Source organism: Trachurus japonicus, chromosome 17 (genome assembly GCF_045865225.1).
Source record: "Trachurus japonicus isolate A0001 chromosome 17, Traja_1.0".
Taxonomy (NCBI): Eukaryota; Metazoa; Chordata; class Actinopteri; order Carangiformes; family Carangidae; genus Trachurus; species Trachurus japonicus.
Genome location: NC_140923.1, coordinates 36,601,718 through 36,617,190, shown reverse-complemented (window position 1 = coordinate 36,617,190; position 15,473 = coordinate 36,601,718). Strand labels below are relative to the sequence as shown.

The 15,473-nt window shown below is 44.3% G+C and overlaps 2 protein-coding genes across 2 annotated transcripts in view; one reads left to right on the top strand and one right to left on the bottom strand.

Moving 5' to 3' along the window:
* The window catches only part of LOC146971315 (semaphorin-6B-like), a 36,628-nt gene extending 24,100 nt beyond the window's left edge, over window positions 1-12,528 (top strand). Inside the window, exons 7-18 of the mRNA XM_085805747.1 lie at window positions 615-713; window positions 801-891; window positions 1,173-1,292; window positions 1,920-2,008; window positions 2,092-2,309; window positions 2,400-2,531; window positions 2,816-2,965; window positions 3,112-3,288; window positions 5,071-5,211; window positions 5,896-5,973; window positions 6,954-7,015; window positions 8,429-12,528. Coding sequence (XP_085661873.1) covers window positions 615-713; window positions 801-891; window positions 1,173-1,292; window positions 1,920-2,008; window positions 2,092-2,309; window positions 2,400-2,531; window positions 2,816-2,965; window positions 3,112-3,288; window positions 5,071-5,211; window positions 5,896-5,973; window positions 6,954-7,015; window positions 8,429-9,420 — 2,349 coding nt within the window. The 3' untranslated portion in view covers window positions 9,421-12,528. The remainder of the gene's footprint in view (window positions 1-614; window positions 714-800; window positions 892-1,172; window positions 1,293-1,919; window positions 2,009-2,091; window positions 2,310-2,399; window positions 2,532-2,815; window positions 2,966-3,111; window positions 3,289-5,070; window positions 5,212-5,895; window positions 5,974-6,953; window positions 7,016-8,428) is intronic.
* Window positions 12,529-13,599: 1,071 nt separating this feature from the next.
* LOC146971314 (G protein-coupled receptor 35) lies at window positions 13,600-14,480 on the bottom strand. Its single transcript, XM_085805749.1, has one exon. It carries the CDS (start codon window positions 14,464-14,466, stop codon window positions 13,609-13,611), a length of 858 nt encoding a protein of 285 aa, XP_085661875.1. The 5' UTR covers window positions 14,467-14,480; the 3' UTR covers window positions 13,600-13,608.
* Between the last annotated feature and the right edge of the window lie 993 nt (window positions 14,481-15,473).

Below are 15,473 nucleotides of genomic sequence, written 5' to 3'. Positions count from 1 at the left end.
ACACTGTGAATCATTCGACACTGCAGTTATTAGACCAGTCCTGCTTTTTCAGTCACATTTTAACTAAAGATTCAGCCACTGAATCAACACTAATAGTGCTACAGGTGATTGTCACAAACAATAAAAGGATGCACAAAACTAATTTACTACAGAAACGACTAAAGTAGCGATAAGCACCGCTAATAGCAACCGAATTTAGCTCTGAATGAAGCTCTAAATGGAGAAGAAATCTACCTACACAGGTGCGTTTTATTGGTTTTAACTTCATCTAATAGTGTTGTAAAATGCTATCACAGGAGAACTAAAGGAATACCAATGTCATTGAGTTTCAGATTCACTGGCAGCAGCTTTAAACTTGTGTTCAATCAGCAGCCACCACTTTGAGGACTGCTATGAAGTCCCGTCCTATTGTTCCTCCAGATGGAGTGTGGTTGATGCTGTTATTGCCTCTAAGGATTGTTTTAAGCTGCATTCTTCATACTTCACACTGGCAATCTTCTCGCTCCGACTGGTAGTTTTTAGCTTAGCTTTGGTTCAAAACACTTTGCCCCCTTCTCCTCTTCTTTAATAGTTTCTTTCTGTGTTTTCTTTTTTTTTCTCTTTCCTTTCTACAGGGAGAGTGTCGTAATTTCATCAAGGTTCTGCTCAGCCAGCATGGTGGCCTGTTTGTGTGTGGAACAAACGCCTTCAACCCGCTGTGTGCCAACTACACTGTTAGTGTCCATCTATCTGTCAGCTGTTCATTCTCTGTGTATGTGCCAGTTTGTTTTTCTATATCATTTTTTTCCGTCCTGTTGCAGAAAGACACTCTAGAGATGGTGGGAGAGCCTGTCAGCGGGATGGCACGGTGCCCGTATGATCCACGACATGCAAATGTGGCTTTATTTGCAGGTACTGTCTCTGTGTTATTTGCACAACTAAACCTGAAGCACAGGCTTTGCAGCAGACATCAGACTCAGTTTTCCTGCTCCAGACATTGAAACGTCTGTGCACTTGTGTTTACCTTTTACGAATGATTTATCATCAGACCTCTCGCTGCATTGCTTGTTTGGTTTTAATCTTCCTGACCTTGTGCTGTCTCGTCATCTGTATTTTTTTTCTTCTTAATCTCCTCCTTTGCCCTCTCTCTCTCTCTCTCTTCCTCTCTCTCTGTGCATCTCTCTTGCTCTTAGACGGAAGTCTCTTTACCGGCACTGTGACAGACTTCCTAGCCATCGATGCGGTGATCTATCGAAGCCTCGGCGACAGCCCCGCCCTCCGCACGGTCAAACACGATTCCAAATGGTTCAGAGGTACTTTTAGATGCAGACACATTAAAAATGACCCTGGAGAGGCGGATACCTTCAATAGACAATCAGGAAGCAAATAACAGAAGCTATCAGCATTATCTTCAGTAGTTAACTAAAGGAAAATTGAACCGCTGTGGCTCTTTTCACAAGTGGCTCGCAGGAGAATAAGATGATTTTTTGAATAAGCTACATTCAGTATAACCAGACAGGATTAGGCCTACATTACTGAGACTTACATTAAGTGGAGCACACTCAGACAGAGTGATGTATTGAGGTTAGTCGGACTCTACAGATTCAGGGTTTGAACGAGCCCTTGATTGAACAGTGGAGCCTGTTTTCCATGGAGGAGAAAACAAGCCGGGGCAGGTCAATGCTGGAACAGAGCTGGATGAATAAGTGATAAATAATGTGTATCCTCTTGTCCATGATGATAAATTAAACAGGACATGAATATTTAATGAGCAAGGCTGGTTGGACAGCAGCAGCCCATGTTGATGTGAGCGTTATTGCAGCGCCATGTCACGGAGTGTGAAGTGTTACGTTTGGCCTCGGGCACTGCATCACTATGCCGCTGTAGTGAGAGTGTGTGTGTTGTCTAAGTGTTGTTTTTTTTCTAATGTTGTTTTGCAGAGCCTTATTTTGTGAGCGCCATGGAGTGGGGGCCTCACATTTATTTCTTCTTCAGAGAGATGGCCATGGAGTTTCATCATCTAGAGAAGGTTCTTTGCCTTTCTCCTTGTTTTTTTCCTCTTTTTTCGCTATTACTCCTCCAATTTACTAAACCTTGTTTGTTTTATTTTAGGTGATGGTGTCCCGTGTGGCTCGTGTGTGCAAAGCAGACCTGGGCGGCTCTCAGCGTGTCCTTGAGAAGCAGTGGACCACATTTCTAAAGGCACGGCTCAATTGCTCCGTCCCGGGAGACTCGCACTTCTACTTCAACCTCTTACACGCCACAAGTGGCATTATCCACATGCAGGGACGGGATGTCATTCTCGGTCTCTTCTCCACGCCGCCGAACAGGTACACAGTCTCACAAAACATCCACACCAGCAAGCACAGACATAATTGATGTCTAATCGCTTCTCGTCTTCTCTCCTTTGTCTCCGGTAGCATCCCTGGTTCTGCGGTGTGTGTGTTTGATATGCAGCAGCTCGCTCATGTCTTTGAGGGACGGTTTAAAGAGCAGAAATCCCCAGAGTCTATTTGGACTCCAGTGTCAGACGAAGCGGTGCCTAAACCAAGGTATTGCAATGCAAAGTGCAGAACTTCAGCAGAATACTGCAGTGCTGCTGTCCTGAGCATCTGTCTCACATATAGTCTACTTACTCGCCTGCTATAAGCTCCGACTGCCAATCACACTGCAACTTCACTACTATTCAGCAAATATTCTAATACAGCCTCCAGCAGCCAAAAAAAAGAACTCCTCTGGCTCTTTTCTTCTTGCTCTCTATGGACTTCTATCTCTCTCTTCCCTATATATTGTCTTCGGCTCTCTAGTTTTTCTTTTTGTGTCTTTCTGTCTGCAGACCAGGGGGATGTTCAGTGCAGGGATCCAGATTTAGCTCCTCTACCACACTGCCAGACGAGGTGCTGAACTTTGTGAAAACCCACCCTCTGATGGACGAGACCGTTCCCCTCCTGGGACATAGACCTTGGGTGGTGAAGACAATGGGACGGTACGCAGAATGACTCAGTCACTTGATAGCACTCATGCATTGATTTTTTTGTGGCATGAAGATAGGAAGTATAAATATGAATCATAACCTACATGTAGGACGGGAAATGTACTTTGCTGACCTACTCTATCGATCCATGCATCCAGGTACCAGCTGACCGCCATGGTGGTGGACACAGAAGCTGGTCCCCACAGGAACCGCACAGTCTTGTTCCTGGGCTCAACTAGAGGAACCATCCTGAAGTTCCTGATGGTTCCCAGTGGAGACTCTGCCTCCCACAGCAGTGTGTTTCTGGAGGAGGTGGAGGGATTTAACCCAGAGAAGTAAGTAGGAGCCAAGAGATCCTTGTCCTTGATCTTCAAAATGATGAATTATACATTTTTGGTATATTGCTTCAGGTATATCGGGTCTCATGTTGCCAGCTTCAAGTTGATAACTGCAGAGCTTTTCACCCTAGAACTGTCTTCAGAGGCACTTTCATGATTACGAGGGTTTGAATAATTGATTTTTACTTCGCAGCTTACAGTTAAAGTCTCTTCACTTACTTTTTGACCATATCTCCAACAGGTATATTCACATATAAGAAGTTTAAAGAGGAACTATGCAGGATTTTTAGCTTAACTATGCTTAATTTTTACGTTAATTAAAAAGATTTGGAGTAATTGTGATGGTTTAATAAATGACATGTAACTTGTTACAGGGAGAATGGAGGCTCTCTGCCTTCCACGTAGCGTCTCTTTGCCGCCGCCCTGGTGTCCCAGCTCTCATCTCTGTGTACCGGGACACAGACGCTCCACATAACCCCTAATCTCTTGTTTATGACAGATAAGAGTACACAAATATACACGTCCTAACATCGTATATGATATATAATGTTATCTACCGCTCTATTGATTGATTTCTCACCAGCTTCGTTGTAAACAAATGCACATGGCCGGGAGGAGGGTTAGCAAAACAGCAGAAAAGCGACCAGACTTACAGAGTTCCCCTTTGAGGTTGCATCTAAAAAAATCAATAATCAGTTAATTTGCTGATTGATTTTGATTATTGTCTTGTCAGTGAGAATTGTATTAAAGGAGAATTCCGGTCATTTTTGACCCCTAAATCGTTGTCCTGATGGTCACCCAGTGTTGGGGGGAGCAAAAAACGCGACTAAAATTGATGCAGGCAAACCGGAGTTACACCATGGCGAGACAGCGCTAGGGATAGCCACAACGCTAAACTATCGGGGCAATTTTTTCAACCACAACAAACACTCAAAAAACAATCAAATATCTATGACTGGAATCCTTATGACACACCACTGAACTCATAAACTGTACAGTATAAACAGTATAAACTTTGTGGTTTTGCATGTAATCACTCACCTCAGATAGCCTAACTCTGAAACATCCTGGAAAGACATTACTAAGCGATCGCAGAGCGCCTTCTCCCCGCCACAGAAACAAACACTTTTTCCTTGTTGTGATGATTTCTTTACAAAAATAAACGGTCAGAGATATTTTAGACATTACCACTGCACTGCTCGACCGTTTATTTTACAAAGTTTATACTGTTTATACTGTACAATATATGAGTTCAGTGGTGTGTCATAAGGATTAGAGTCATGTACCATAGATATTTGATTGTTTTTTGCGTGTTTGTTGTTGTTGAAAAAATTGCCCCCATAGTTTAACGTTGTGGCTATCCCTAGCACCGTCCCGCCATGGTGTTGCCTGCATCAATTTTAGTCGCGTTTTTTGCTCCCCGCAACACTGGGTGACCATCAGGACAACGATTTAGGGGTCAAAAATGACCGGAATTCTCCTTTAACATTCAGAACATGCCAGCAGACAAACAGAGGTGGTGGCTTCATCCACTGGCAGATAACTCAGAGTGTTCAGCGTCTCGCTCTGTGAAGGACTGGGTGAAGCTCCAGTCTGCTGATGTTGTGACTGCTGTGTGAGGGTTAGGGCACAGGGCTGTCTGTCTGGGAGCACCAACAGATGAGGCCTTTGACCTTGTCACAGATTTATTTGAGGCCAAGAAGAGTACACTGACCTCCCTCCGCTGCCTCTTTACCCTCTGTCTTCAGGCGTCACACCACTCTGTCTCTCTGTCTCCAGGTGTGGCGAGGACTCTCCTCAGGCCCGTCAGCTCTTGTCTCTGTCGCTGGACCGGACCAGTCACACTCTCCTGCTGGCCTTCTCCTCCTGTCTGGTCCGAGTGCCCACCTCTCGCTGCCACCTGCACTCCCGCTGCATGAAGTGAGTGACGCTTTTCGTGTTTCAGAGTGTTGTCCATTCTCTCAATGGTGTCTTCTGCTGATAATGAAGTCAGTTCAAACTTGCAGTGGACATTAGCCATTCAGTGTTTACTGGACACATTTTATTGTGTGTCAGCCATAGACTGTTGTCAGCTCCCTCACTCTGTCACTACAGCCTCCCCAATTAAATGTGCAGATCTGTTTTTTGTTTCAGTCAGCTGGAGATGGATGGCATGTGTGTTTGTCAAATCACAGCTAGCTTGCTTGATTTAATATTTAATTTGGGAGATTTGTATTCCCCTAAAATATTATCTAACTTGACACGATATTCTTCAAGATTGTGATTCATTATGAATACCAAGAAGGCGTTTGTTTATTAATGCACACATGGGTAAGATGTTCTAAGTAGAAAACAACACTGTGAACCTGATTATGAGCTGCTATATATCACACTGCAGGATACAGGGAAACTGTGAACAAGCAGCAACCAGATGAAGATTTATCAGTTCACAGATTCGCTACATATTACAGAGTATATGAATAATCCATCTCATGAGAACAGTATTTCAGACTTCATGCTGCACTGTACTTTGTTAGCAAGTTCATAATAAGGTAGCAAACCTCCCAAGTAACAGTAGTATTCAGCATTTCTTAACGTTTTGTTTCTGTGTGTGTGTTTGTGCAGGAGCTGTCTAGCCTCCAGGGATCCTTACTGTGGCTGGACCAGAGGCAGCACCTGCTCCTTCCTTAGACCAGGCACAAGGTGAGAACAACACATCTACACACACGCTCACTCACAAATCCCTATGGAGAGTTCTCTACCTCTGCAGACCTACTGTAAGGAGTTAAGCAATCCTTTATGTTGTAGCTACATGGAAATGTTTGGCAATTAAGCTAATGTGAAATTACTACTTCACTTCATCAAGTGTCGTGAGCACACATTTTAAATTTTATGACTTTTCTCCATTCCTTAAAGACCCCCCAATTAAGAAAGCCAGTGGACTTGTGACCCAATAAGTGAAGCTGGACACATAAGATTGGTTTGATACTCTCTGCATACCCTTTAGTGAGCAATACATTTAATCCACTTCTTTTTCAGTGTGTCTAACCATTAAATAATAAAAGTTAAAAAGATTATATTTCTACTTATTAATGGTCCTCACCGCTAATATATGCAGTAGCGGTCTATCTGCAGCACTTTCCTCTGCCACAGTGCTATATTTATGATAATTTCAATTAGGGAGTTCAAGTGATGCCAGAAAATGTTGGTCTTATTGGTCTGCAGAAAAAATATTTGATTGTTAATGGGGGTTTTTTTTCTGAGCTTTGTCAGCCAGTGATCCGTATCAAATGCAAACATGAATACCGAGCGTTTAGCATTTCAACTCGTACTTCCAGCTCCCATCGCCACCTGTACAGTTGACCCCAACCTTTGACCAGCAATCAGGCAAAAAGAAAAAATCAATCATGGGATCAATAGTGTATCCCATTACACTGGATAACACATCAATATGTGTCATATCAATTTAATCGATTACTACCAGCAAATACGCCCATTCATGTATGTATCCAAAGAAACAAAGAGCATGTTCTTAAAGAAATCCACTCTTACATGACTGAGTAATTTTATGTGCATATACCAAGTTAGGAGCTCTGTGATGATACGTGTCGTTGTTGAGTTGTATTTAAAAACAAATAGCAAAGTCTCCGGTGTGTTAACCGGTGATCTCCTTCTGACCGCAGGCTGCCTTTTCAACAAGACGTGGAATATGGAAACACCACCTCCCATCTAGGAGACTGTGACGGTAGGTTGCAGCACTATGACATGGATGCTTCTGGTTGTGTACAGTTGAGTGAGGGGAGACTCCACCTAGTGGCTCAGTATCTCATTACACCTGGCTCCTTGTCACCAAGCACTTTGTTCAGGAAAAAAACAAAAAGCCTCCTACTACCAAGTGAGAGAATATTTGTGACAATTCCTGTTGCACACTAATTATCTGAAGTGGAACGTGATAACCCCCCTCCCATTAACATCAATTTAGCCTCGATGTTTTCAGAGTGCAGTGTTGTGTCTGTTGTTGTGTCTTTGTCAGAGCCAAATCAAGTGGGAGTAGGACTGGGATTTCGGTTTCAGCCTCACTTCCTTCAGGTCAAAACACTCCCAGTGTGAGACAGTTTAATTAGGGAGGATGTGAAAGAGGTGTAACTACTGAAACTGCAGGATGGGAAGTGCAACATCCTCCTGCGTGCAAGGCTCTGTTATTTCAAAGCTGAACATCTGAGAGGGGGAATGGGCCAAGGGTGGCAGTGACCAAGCTGGAAATATCTTAGCAGAAAAATACTGATGTCACTTCTGTCAAGAAGATCAGATGTCACTGCAGCAGTGCCACAGAGGGCCTCTTTGAACCTCGCTCTGAAATTCACAAAGTCAGTGGAAACCAAAAAGAAGTCCCTTTTCCAGCAGATTCTTTCTGAGCTGTTCCATCTGTTTGAGCCCAGTTTCAAAGTCATAAAAATCCATTTAGCTGGAGCTGAATTTCCAAAAAGCCCTTAGAAAAGGAGAATGTAGCACATTCCAAGCCTTCATCGCACACATTTGTTTCAAACTGATATATGGGCTCCTAGTTTTCATCCCACTCTTAGAAACCGATAACAGTAGAAATCGGGGATGCCAGGCTGCAGACTTGACAGACTCTAATCCGTGCAGGGAAAGCGCAGGAGAGGCCGAGCCAGAGAAGGCATGTGCTGCTGTGTCTGCAGATGGGAGTGATTAGAGCAGGGTGGAAACACTGAGGTAATGGTATGCTGTGAGGAGAGACTCTCTGACCAGGCTGCAGGATGGAAACTGTGAGGAGAGGAGAGTCAGCTGCTGTGGTCTGAGCGGCGCTGATGACAAGTGCAGGCCTCTCTGAACCTGGAGCCTGTGGAGCCTCAAGGCCAGACTGGAGAGATGCTTTTTAAACACAATCACCACAGGACATAATCATACAATGCTGAACATTATGATCACCAGTAATGGCTGTTATTGTAGTTATTGATTTATTATAATATCTAATACCTCGCAAGGGGAACGGCACTAACTGGAAGCAGCAGAATAGCCCTATATGTAATAATAATAATAATTTTACACTGCACCCTGCAGACACACGTCGAGAGAAGATGTCCGTTGCTCTGCACCACTAAATGTCATCTCCGTAATTGTGTCTCTTCATCTTCAGGGATTCTGCAGCAAAGTTTACTGATTGAACCAGAGAGCCTCGTTTCCCTCAACTTGCTTGTGGCGTCTGCAGTCTCTGCGTTCACCATCGGGGCGGCGCTCTCTGGCCTCGCCGTGTGCTGGATCATGGCCCACAAGCCTGCCAATCGTCGTCACGGGAACACCTCCCAGTCCTCGATCCAACGTCGCGAAAGAGGCCTGCTGAGTAACGGCGGCGGGATGGGAGGCTCGGTGCTCAGCGTAACCCGCCAGGGAGGTGGGGAGCGCCCCTGCTCTCAAGGTGGGGAAACCCTGTTTGTCATGCCCAACGGCTGGGTGAAGTCGGGCGAGCTCGACCCCGGGTTCCTCCCCACGCCGGAGCACACGCCCCAGCAGAAACGCCGAGGCCTGCGACTGTCCGACTCCAACTCCGGAGGGTGGGACACCAGCCAGACGTACCTGGGGGGAGGCTCTGTGGGTCTGGGGTCACCCTGCCGCATACCCCCCTCCGTTTACCTGACCACCAGACTGTTCCAGCAAGGAGGGGGCGGGAGACACGGTGGCGAGGGCCGAGGGAGCGACGCGCCACGCCAACACTACGTCTGCCTGAGCAAACAAGAGAAGGGAGGCAAAGGGACGCCCAAAGCCCCCTTCAGGAAGTCTGCAGGAGAGTACGTGTACCCCATGACCCCCCAGGACTCGCCAGAGCGTCGGAGGGTGGTCTCAGCGCCCAGCGCCCCCATGGAGTACGGCGAACCGCTGCCGCTGCGTTGGCCGGCCCCGGAGGGATACATCCTCAGCAGCCACGGCATGGTCCCGGTCCCCATGCCCCCCCCCTCCATGCCGGCCCCCAGCAGCCAGGCGTACGTGTCCCAGCAGCAGACCCCCTCAGCCGGCCTGACCAGGGCTCTGCTGCGGGGGGCGCTGGAGCGGGGGGAGCTGGGCGAGCTGGTGGATCTCAGCCAACTGATGAGTAAGAAGAACTGCAGTGATAGGACTCAGACCGGCCAGTGACTGTTCAGGAGGTGAAGGGGACGGGAGTGTTTCCATGTAGGGGTGGGGTGGGGTGGGGGGGGGGGCTCTCTGTTTTATTTACACAGATCTTCCTTTCCTCCTCATTCTGTCCATTCCTCTCTCTCTTTTCTCCTCTATCTTCAATTCTTCTGTCATTCAGCCCCTCTGATCTCCTCTTGTCAGTCTCTCAGGCAACCCCCACCCCACCATTTCACCCCACGATGAGTCTCCTCTTATGACTGGCTGCTGGGTCTGCCACTCATATCCTGGCTCACACTAATTGGTCAGATGGACTGAGGTTGTTGCTGTGTCTGCATTGCAGAGTTGCCTCTCTCTCTCTCTCTCTCTCTCTCGATCCTGCTACTCGGCAGCAGCAGCAGTAGGCAGAGTGAGGGGAGAGGATGGAGAGGAACGATAGAAGCAGAATGGGGGGCAGAGAGGATGTGGTCAAAGATGGACATGGCACTTAAGGAGCTGCCTTCTCTGTGCAGATTAACTGAGGCTGCAAAGCCAGTCAAGCACCGCTACAGGAGAGGGATGCGTTTCCCCCTTCCTGGATTACATTAACCGCCACCCATCTGTTCCCCCACTATAGTACCTGTTGGTCTGACAGCCAGCCAGTTACTTGAAATGAAATTGTACATTTTGATCATTGTAAATGGAAACCTTCCCGAGTACCTGAGGCGACTCATCAGACAAAAACTCAAGTCATTCTGACTGTAAACACAAATCTAACGGATGATGAGGCAACATCCTTTTCTCTCTTACTCTTACTGCAGACGGATACATGTATTTGTACAGGTGGGTGTTTAGTATTCAGTGTATACGAGAGGGAAGACGCATGTGCCAAATGCCTCTATCCTGTCTCATAGGGATATGGGACAATAACTCACGTCTGTGGAGAGCAGAGTGCAGGACCGAAATGTCAGCAGTATTTCTGCCAACAGCATGTTCTCTGTAATGACGGCATCTCAGCCGTCCATCGCTCCATTTGTTTGGCTCCTTCCTCTCCGTGTACTCTTAAAGGACTAATAATTCCACGAGGACGACGGGAGCAATGACACTGGACTGACAGAAGAATCAGAGCCAGACAGATACACAGAAAGAGGGAGGAAGACAGAGGGAGGCGTTTAAGGGAATTTTAAGTAAATGCAGTGCAATATATGAACGCCTTGTCCTTCGCTGTCACTGTAAGGTTTTTTCAGACATATATATACACACACAGCCATTAATGCTGCATTGTAGAACACAGTCCGGTTTTATTGGGCAATATTTTCCCTTAGGCCCACAGTGGGTCAAGGTCCTACCGACGTGATACAGAATAAAGTGACAGTTACAGTGGTGATGATGAAAACCTCTGGCTGAACTCTGGTAATGGAAACGTCCCCAACAGGTAAATGGGACAATATATTCAGCCCATCGAGGTGTCCAGTTCTGTGAAGTGTTGGGCCTTTAGATCAACAATGTGAAAGTCATAAAAAGAGACAAGATAAATAAAGAAGACAAAAGTAGAAACAAAAGGCAACATAATGACGTGAGATGAGACCACAACGACAACTATTAATTAAGGAGAATAAGGTTAGTTACAGCTGACCACGTGACGCAACTTTCACTCTCAGTTTCAGCCAGAGTGAACACTGGTTTGTGCTGATCTTGTAGTGAGCAGCAATATATGGTCCATCTGTACATAGTAAACATTCACTTAAGTAAAATTATAATGTAAGACAAAAAGGTAACTCAAAAAACAAAAAAAGATATCAGGCATTAGCTTGCAAATAAAATAAAACATTTGCCATGTCCTTATAACTATGAAATGTATTAAAAAATCTGTTTTTCATGTAAGTTTCATATCAACCTGCTCCAAGATTGAAATCGTAGACACTGTCTTTTTTTCTTTTTCTTTTTCTTTTTTTTTTACATCTCTATGCCAAACCCAACTAATGAATGATTTACCGATGCCTGATCACTGAAGCAAAAAAAGAAAAAAAAAACGAGTGAGACTTGTTTTAAAGTGCCATGAAGAAAACCATTTCAGTCAGCAGTGCACCTGTTTCCTGTACTGTGGTGTGAATAACTCAATTATAGCAGTATACTTGTGATATGTATGCCTTTGACCTACATGCTGAATGTTTTATTGTTGTTGTTTTGGGGTTTTTTTCATCATCTGGATGTCAGCTTGTACTGTTGAGATCATTTCCTCAGCTCCTTCTGTCAGGTGCTGCTGATGCTGGATGCCACCAACAGGGATTGAGGGTCTGTTTATCAGCTACTTTGGCGCATCGTGCCAATCTTATATACTGTAAATATGTAAGAATAAATACAGACATTTTGTCATGCCCTTTCTGATTATAATGTAATATATTCGTTTAAACAATGACATGAACTATGTTTATTCCAGAATAGCTGATATGTAATAATAATGACTTGTGCGTAGTTCATAAGCAAACCTTCAAATGGACTGAAATGCTGCGAGGGAACACTGTGTTTCTCATTTTTGTCTTTGTCTGTAGTCTAGTGACTGTCTCTCAAACAACTGCCATGCTGGAGGATCTTGAAAATACTTGTCAGCATCCTGATTGAATGAATGTAGGCTACTCATTCTTTTGTTTCCCTCCTTTCTTTTGTTGATTATCATTCTACTGTGCATTAATAAGGAAAAGCACATTTTTGCATACTGAAAAGGAGCTGTCCTGTATCATTTGTGAATACTGTAAATAATCATGCCGATGGTATAGTGTATCAGTTTGGGTTTTTTTGGGAAAGGGGAGGGGGGTGGGGGTGGGGGGGTGTCGTTCAGTCAGCTCTTCTAGGGCAGTGACTGTGTTTAAGTGTGAGGGGGTTTTTTTTCTTTTCTTTTTTTCCTTTTGCGGTGACGATGCTGTGAATAAGATGTATGTACAGTATTTACGTGACTTTGGCTGACTGCTGAGTTCAGCTGTTTCCTTCCTGTTATTAGAATAGAGTCGCAGGTCTGATCTCAGCCAGAAGTGAGCCGTCTCATTTGACTGATGCCTGCTGAGTTTTTGCAGTTGCTAAGATACTGCTGTTATAATAATCATCAATCTTTGGAGTACTGCTATTAAATGGCATTATACAATTGACAGCTAATGTTGTCGTGTGTGGTTCTGAATGCACTCATTGAAATAAATGCATATCATTATGCACGTGCACACATTTACAAATGAAACTCGGCTGCTTCAGTGCAGTCTGGCGTAATGTGTATATCATTACTGCAGTTTATTTTGCGTTAAATGTTTGACATTTTTCATCAGATTGGCAGGTTGAAGCATCACAACAGGCAGCTGCAGTGCAGAGAGGCAGTGGAAAATCCTTCAAGCGTTTACTTCTCTCACCACAAGAGGGAGCTGGACACTGGCCTTCATTCATGTGGTCTGTGTGAGGGAATTAAAAGCATGAACTCCCCTGGGTGCCTGTGCATTGACTGGACATCGTCTGGCTGTTGTCTTGTTTTGGAGGTTAGGACATGAGAATACACTGTGTTGCTGTATATGATTTGTTGTAACACTTTGAACACCACACAGAGAGCAATGAGGTCAGTAAAAGGTTGAGTGAGTTAGATAACAAGTATTTATAGCTCAAACACACACACCTCTCACACGTACACATGCACTCAGAGATATCCCTAAAGCAGCTGACGAGCTCAGAAGGCAACTTGGTAATTCAGACCAAGCCAAATGTACATCTCTACATTAATTGAACACTGACACTATTTAAAATACTTAGAGCAACTGGAAAGCGATGAGTCACAAGAAACCAGTTGTTTTCAGTTTGTTTTAACATTAACATTATACAGTATCACCCACTAAATCATAAAGTATTGGTCAGAAATGTCAGAATCAATAACCAGTCAGAATCTTTTAGCATGCTTTTTTTTTCAAAGGGGTACTCCAACATTGTTGTGGTGCATTTCCATAAATGCATGGCTCTATAATGAAATAATTAATGATAGAAAAATATATAAACTGGAGAGGTCAAAATATCCAGAATTTGAATCCCTAGACTGTGTCAGTCTCCAAACACGCTGGATCCTACAACTCCTACTGACTCAAAAGCATCTGATGACATCCCTAGGTTTGATTTTTTTGTAAAACCACTGGAGTTTCCCTTTAAATTAATAGCATTAGTTTCAAGTAAAATGATTCACAGTTGCTGTGTACTCCCCCTCACTCATGAATAAAATTCTTTCAGTAAGAAATAATAGCTGACTGAATCAAAGCAGCAGTTTGTGGCAGCGATCCATTCAGCCACTAGTAAAATCAGATGCTCAGTTGAATGAACCTCGTACCAGTTTGGAGGTGGTTTTTTAAGGTTGATCAGAAAGGCAGCATGGATTGGTGTGTAGCAGACGATAAACACAAGTATGTTTGCTGTTACTATACCAACTACGCTTTTCTTTTCCCCTGATGTGCTGTCCATCTTCGACAGAACAAAGAGGATCCGACCCGAACAAAACACAATGATCAGTAGTGGAATAAGGAAGCCCGGGACGAGCAGACTCACAACAACCGCTGGTCTGAGCGGCTCGTCTTTACATCTGTCATAGCATGTCCAGAGTTTGTCGAGCTGGTTCTCACCTTGAAATGCAATAGCTGCTAACACAAGTAATCCCCAAAAGACCAAACACACAGCAAAAGCTGCCTCCTTCTTCTTTCTCCAGGTTCTGGCCTGCAGAGGGAACCTTATAACCAGGTAGCGCTGGACACTGATGGCAGTCGTGGTCATGATGCTGGCATACATGTTGACGTAATGTATAATCATGAGGAGAGTACAAAATCCAGTCTTAGGCAGGCAGAAGAAGGCGTCATAGATCCTAAAGGGAAGGAAGAGGACGAGGGCAGAATCAGCTATGGCCAGGTTGAACATGTAGATGTGGGTGTCTGTCCAGGAGTTTCGTTTTGCAATGAAGGCACGCAGGGCTGCAGCGTTGACCAGGAGGCCGATGAGAAACACAGGGCAGTAAGCCACACCTTGAAGGATCTCCACCCTGCAACTGGAGTTGGTGATGTTGGGGATGCTGGTGCACATATTTATCTGTAAGAAGGAGCCATGAGTGAAAAGTCATGAGTATGTCAGTTTAAACAAAGACAAAATTACTGAGATCCGACTCAGTATAAGCATCCCATATAATATAGAGTATGCACAGATTTACATTTACATTTAAACAGAGTTATATCAAAGGTGAAGCAGAGGATGACTACCCACAATGTCACCTGACTACTGGCAGTTGTGTTGTGCGAGTTACACCCGTAAACCATCCACCACAGCCAGGAAATGCAGCCAGTGGAGGAAACGCAACAAACAACAGAAGATATCCACTTTATTTTAACAAATAAGATGGATGAGTGTGTGTGCAATCTCTTACGCTTAATACCTAATATGGAAATGACCGATGGTTATACAAAAACCAGACACTAAAAATATCTGCATGTAAGTGTTAAGACAGATTTGAAAAAATATATATATATATTTTATCTTTTCATCTGGTTATGTAAACGTATGGCTCCAAAACCACATTATAACATCTTACAGTAACAGAGCATGTGTAGACCCGTTGCAAAAAGTACAATTACGAAAAAAAACTTCCTCGAACTAAAATGATTTCCTGACAGAACTTGATGACTCTGCTTATTGTCTGTCAGTTCCTTTTGTGTCTGACCAGAAAATCAGATGAAGACCCGTTTAAACTCATATTTCAAACCCATCACAAGCATCTCAAACTCTGTCCTAATGTTCTCCAAGGGTTATTTTATGTAGCCAGGTGACAAATAATGTAAGAAAAAAAATCAGATCAGAAACAAACAGAAAGTAACCATGCAGCAGTCTCAGCTCTAAACGACATACCTGTGTGTGTATGTGTATGTCTGTGCGTGTGTGCAGTTTGAAAAGGAAGCATTGATGTTGCTGAAACAAAATGAACCCATAAAAACTCAAACTTACCAAGCGAGCTGAACTCAGGTGCACAATACAGTACTTACTGGAATGGCAGCAGTACAGACTGTCTTTAAAATCCACACTATGTGTGACTCATTTCA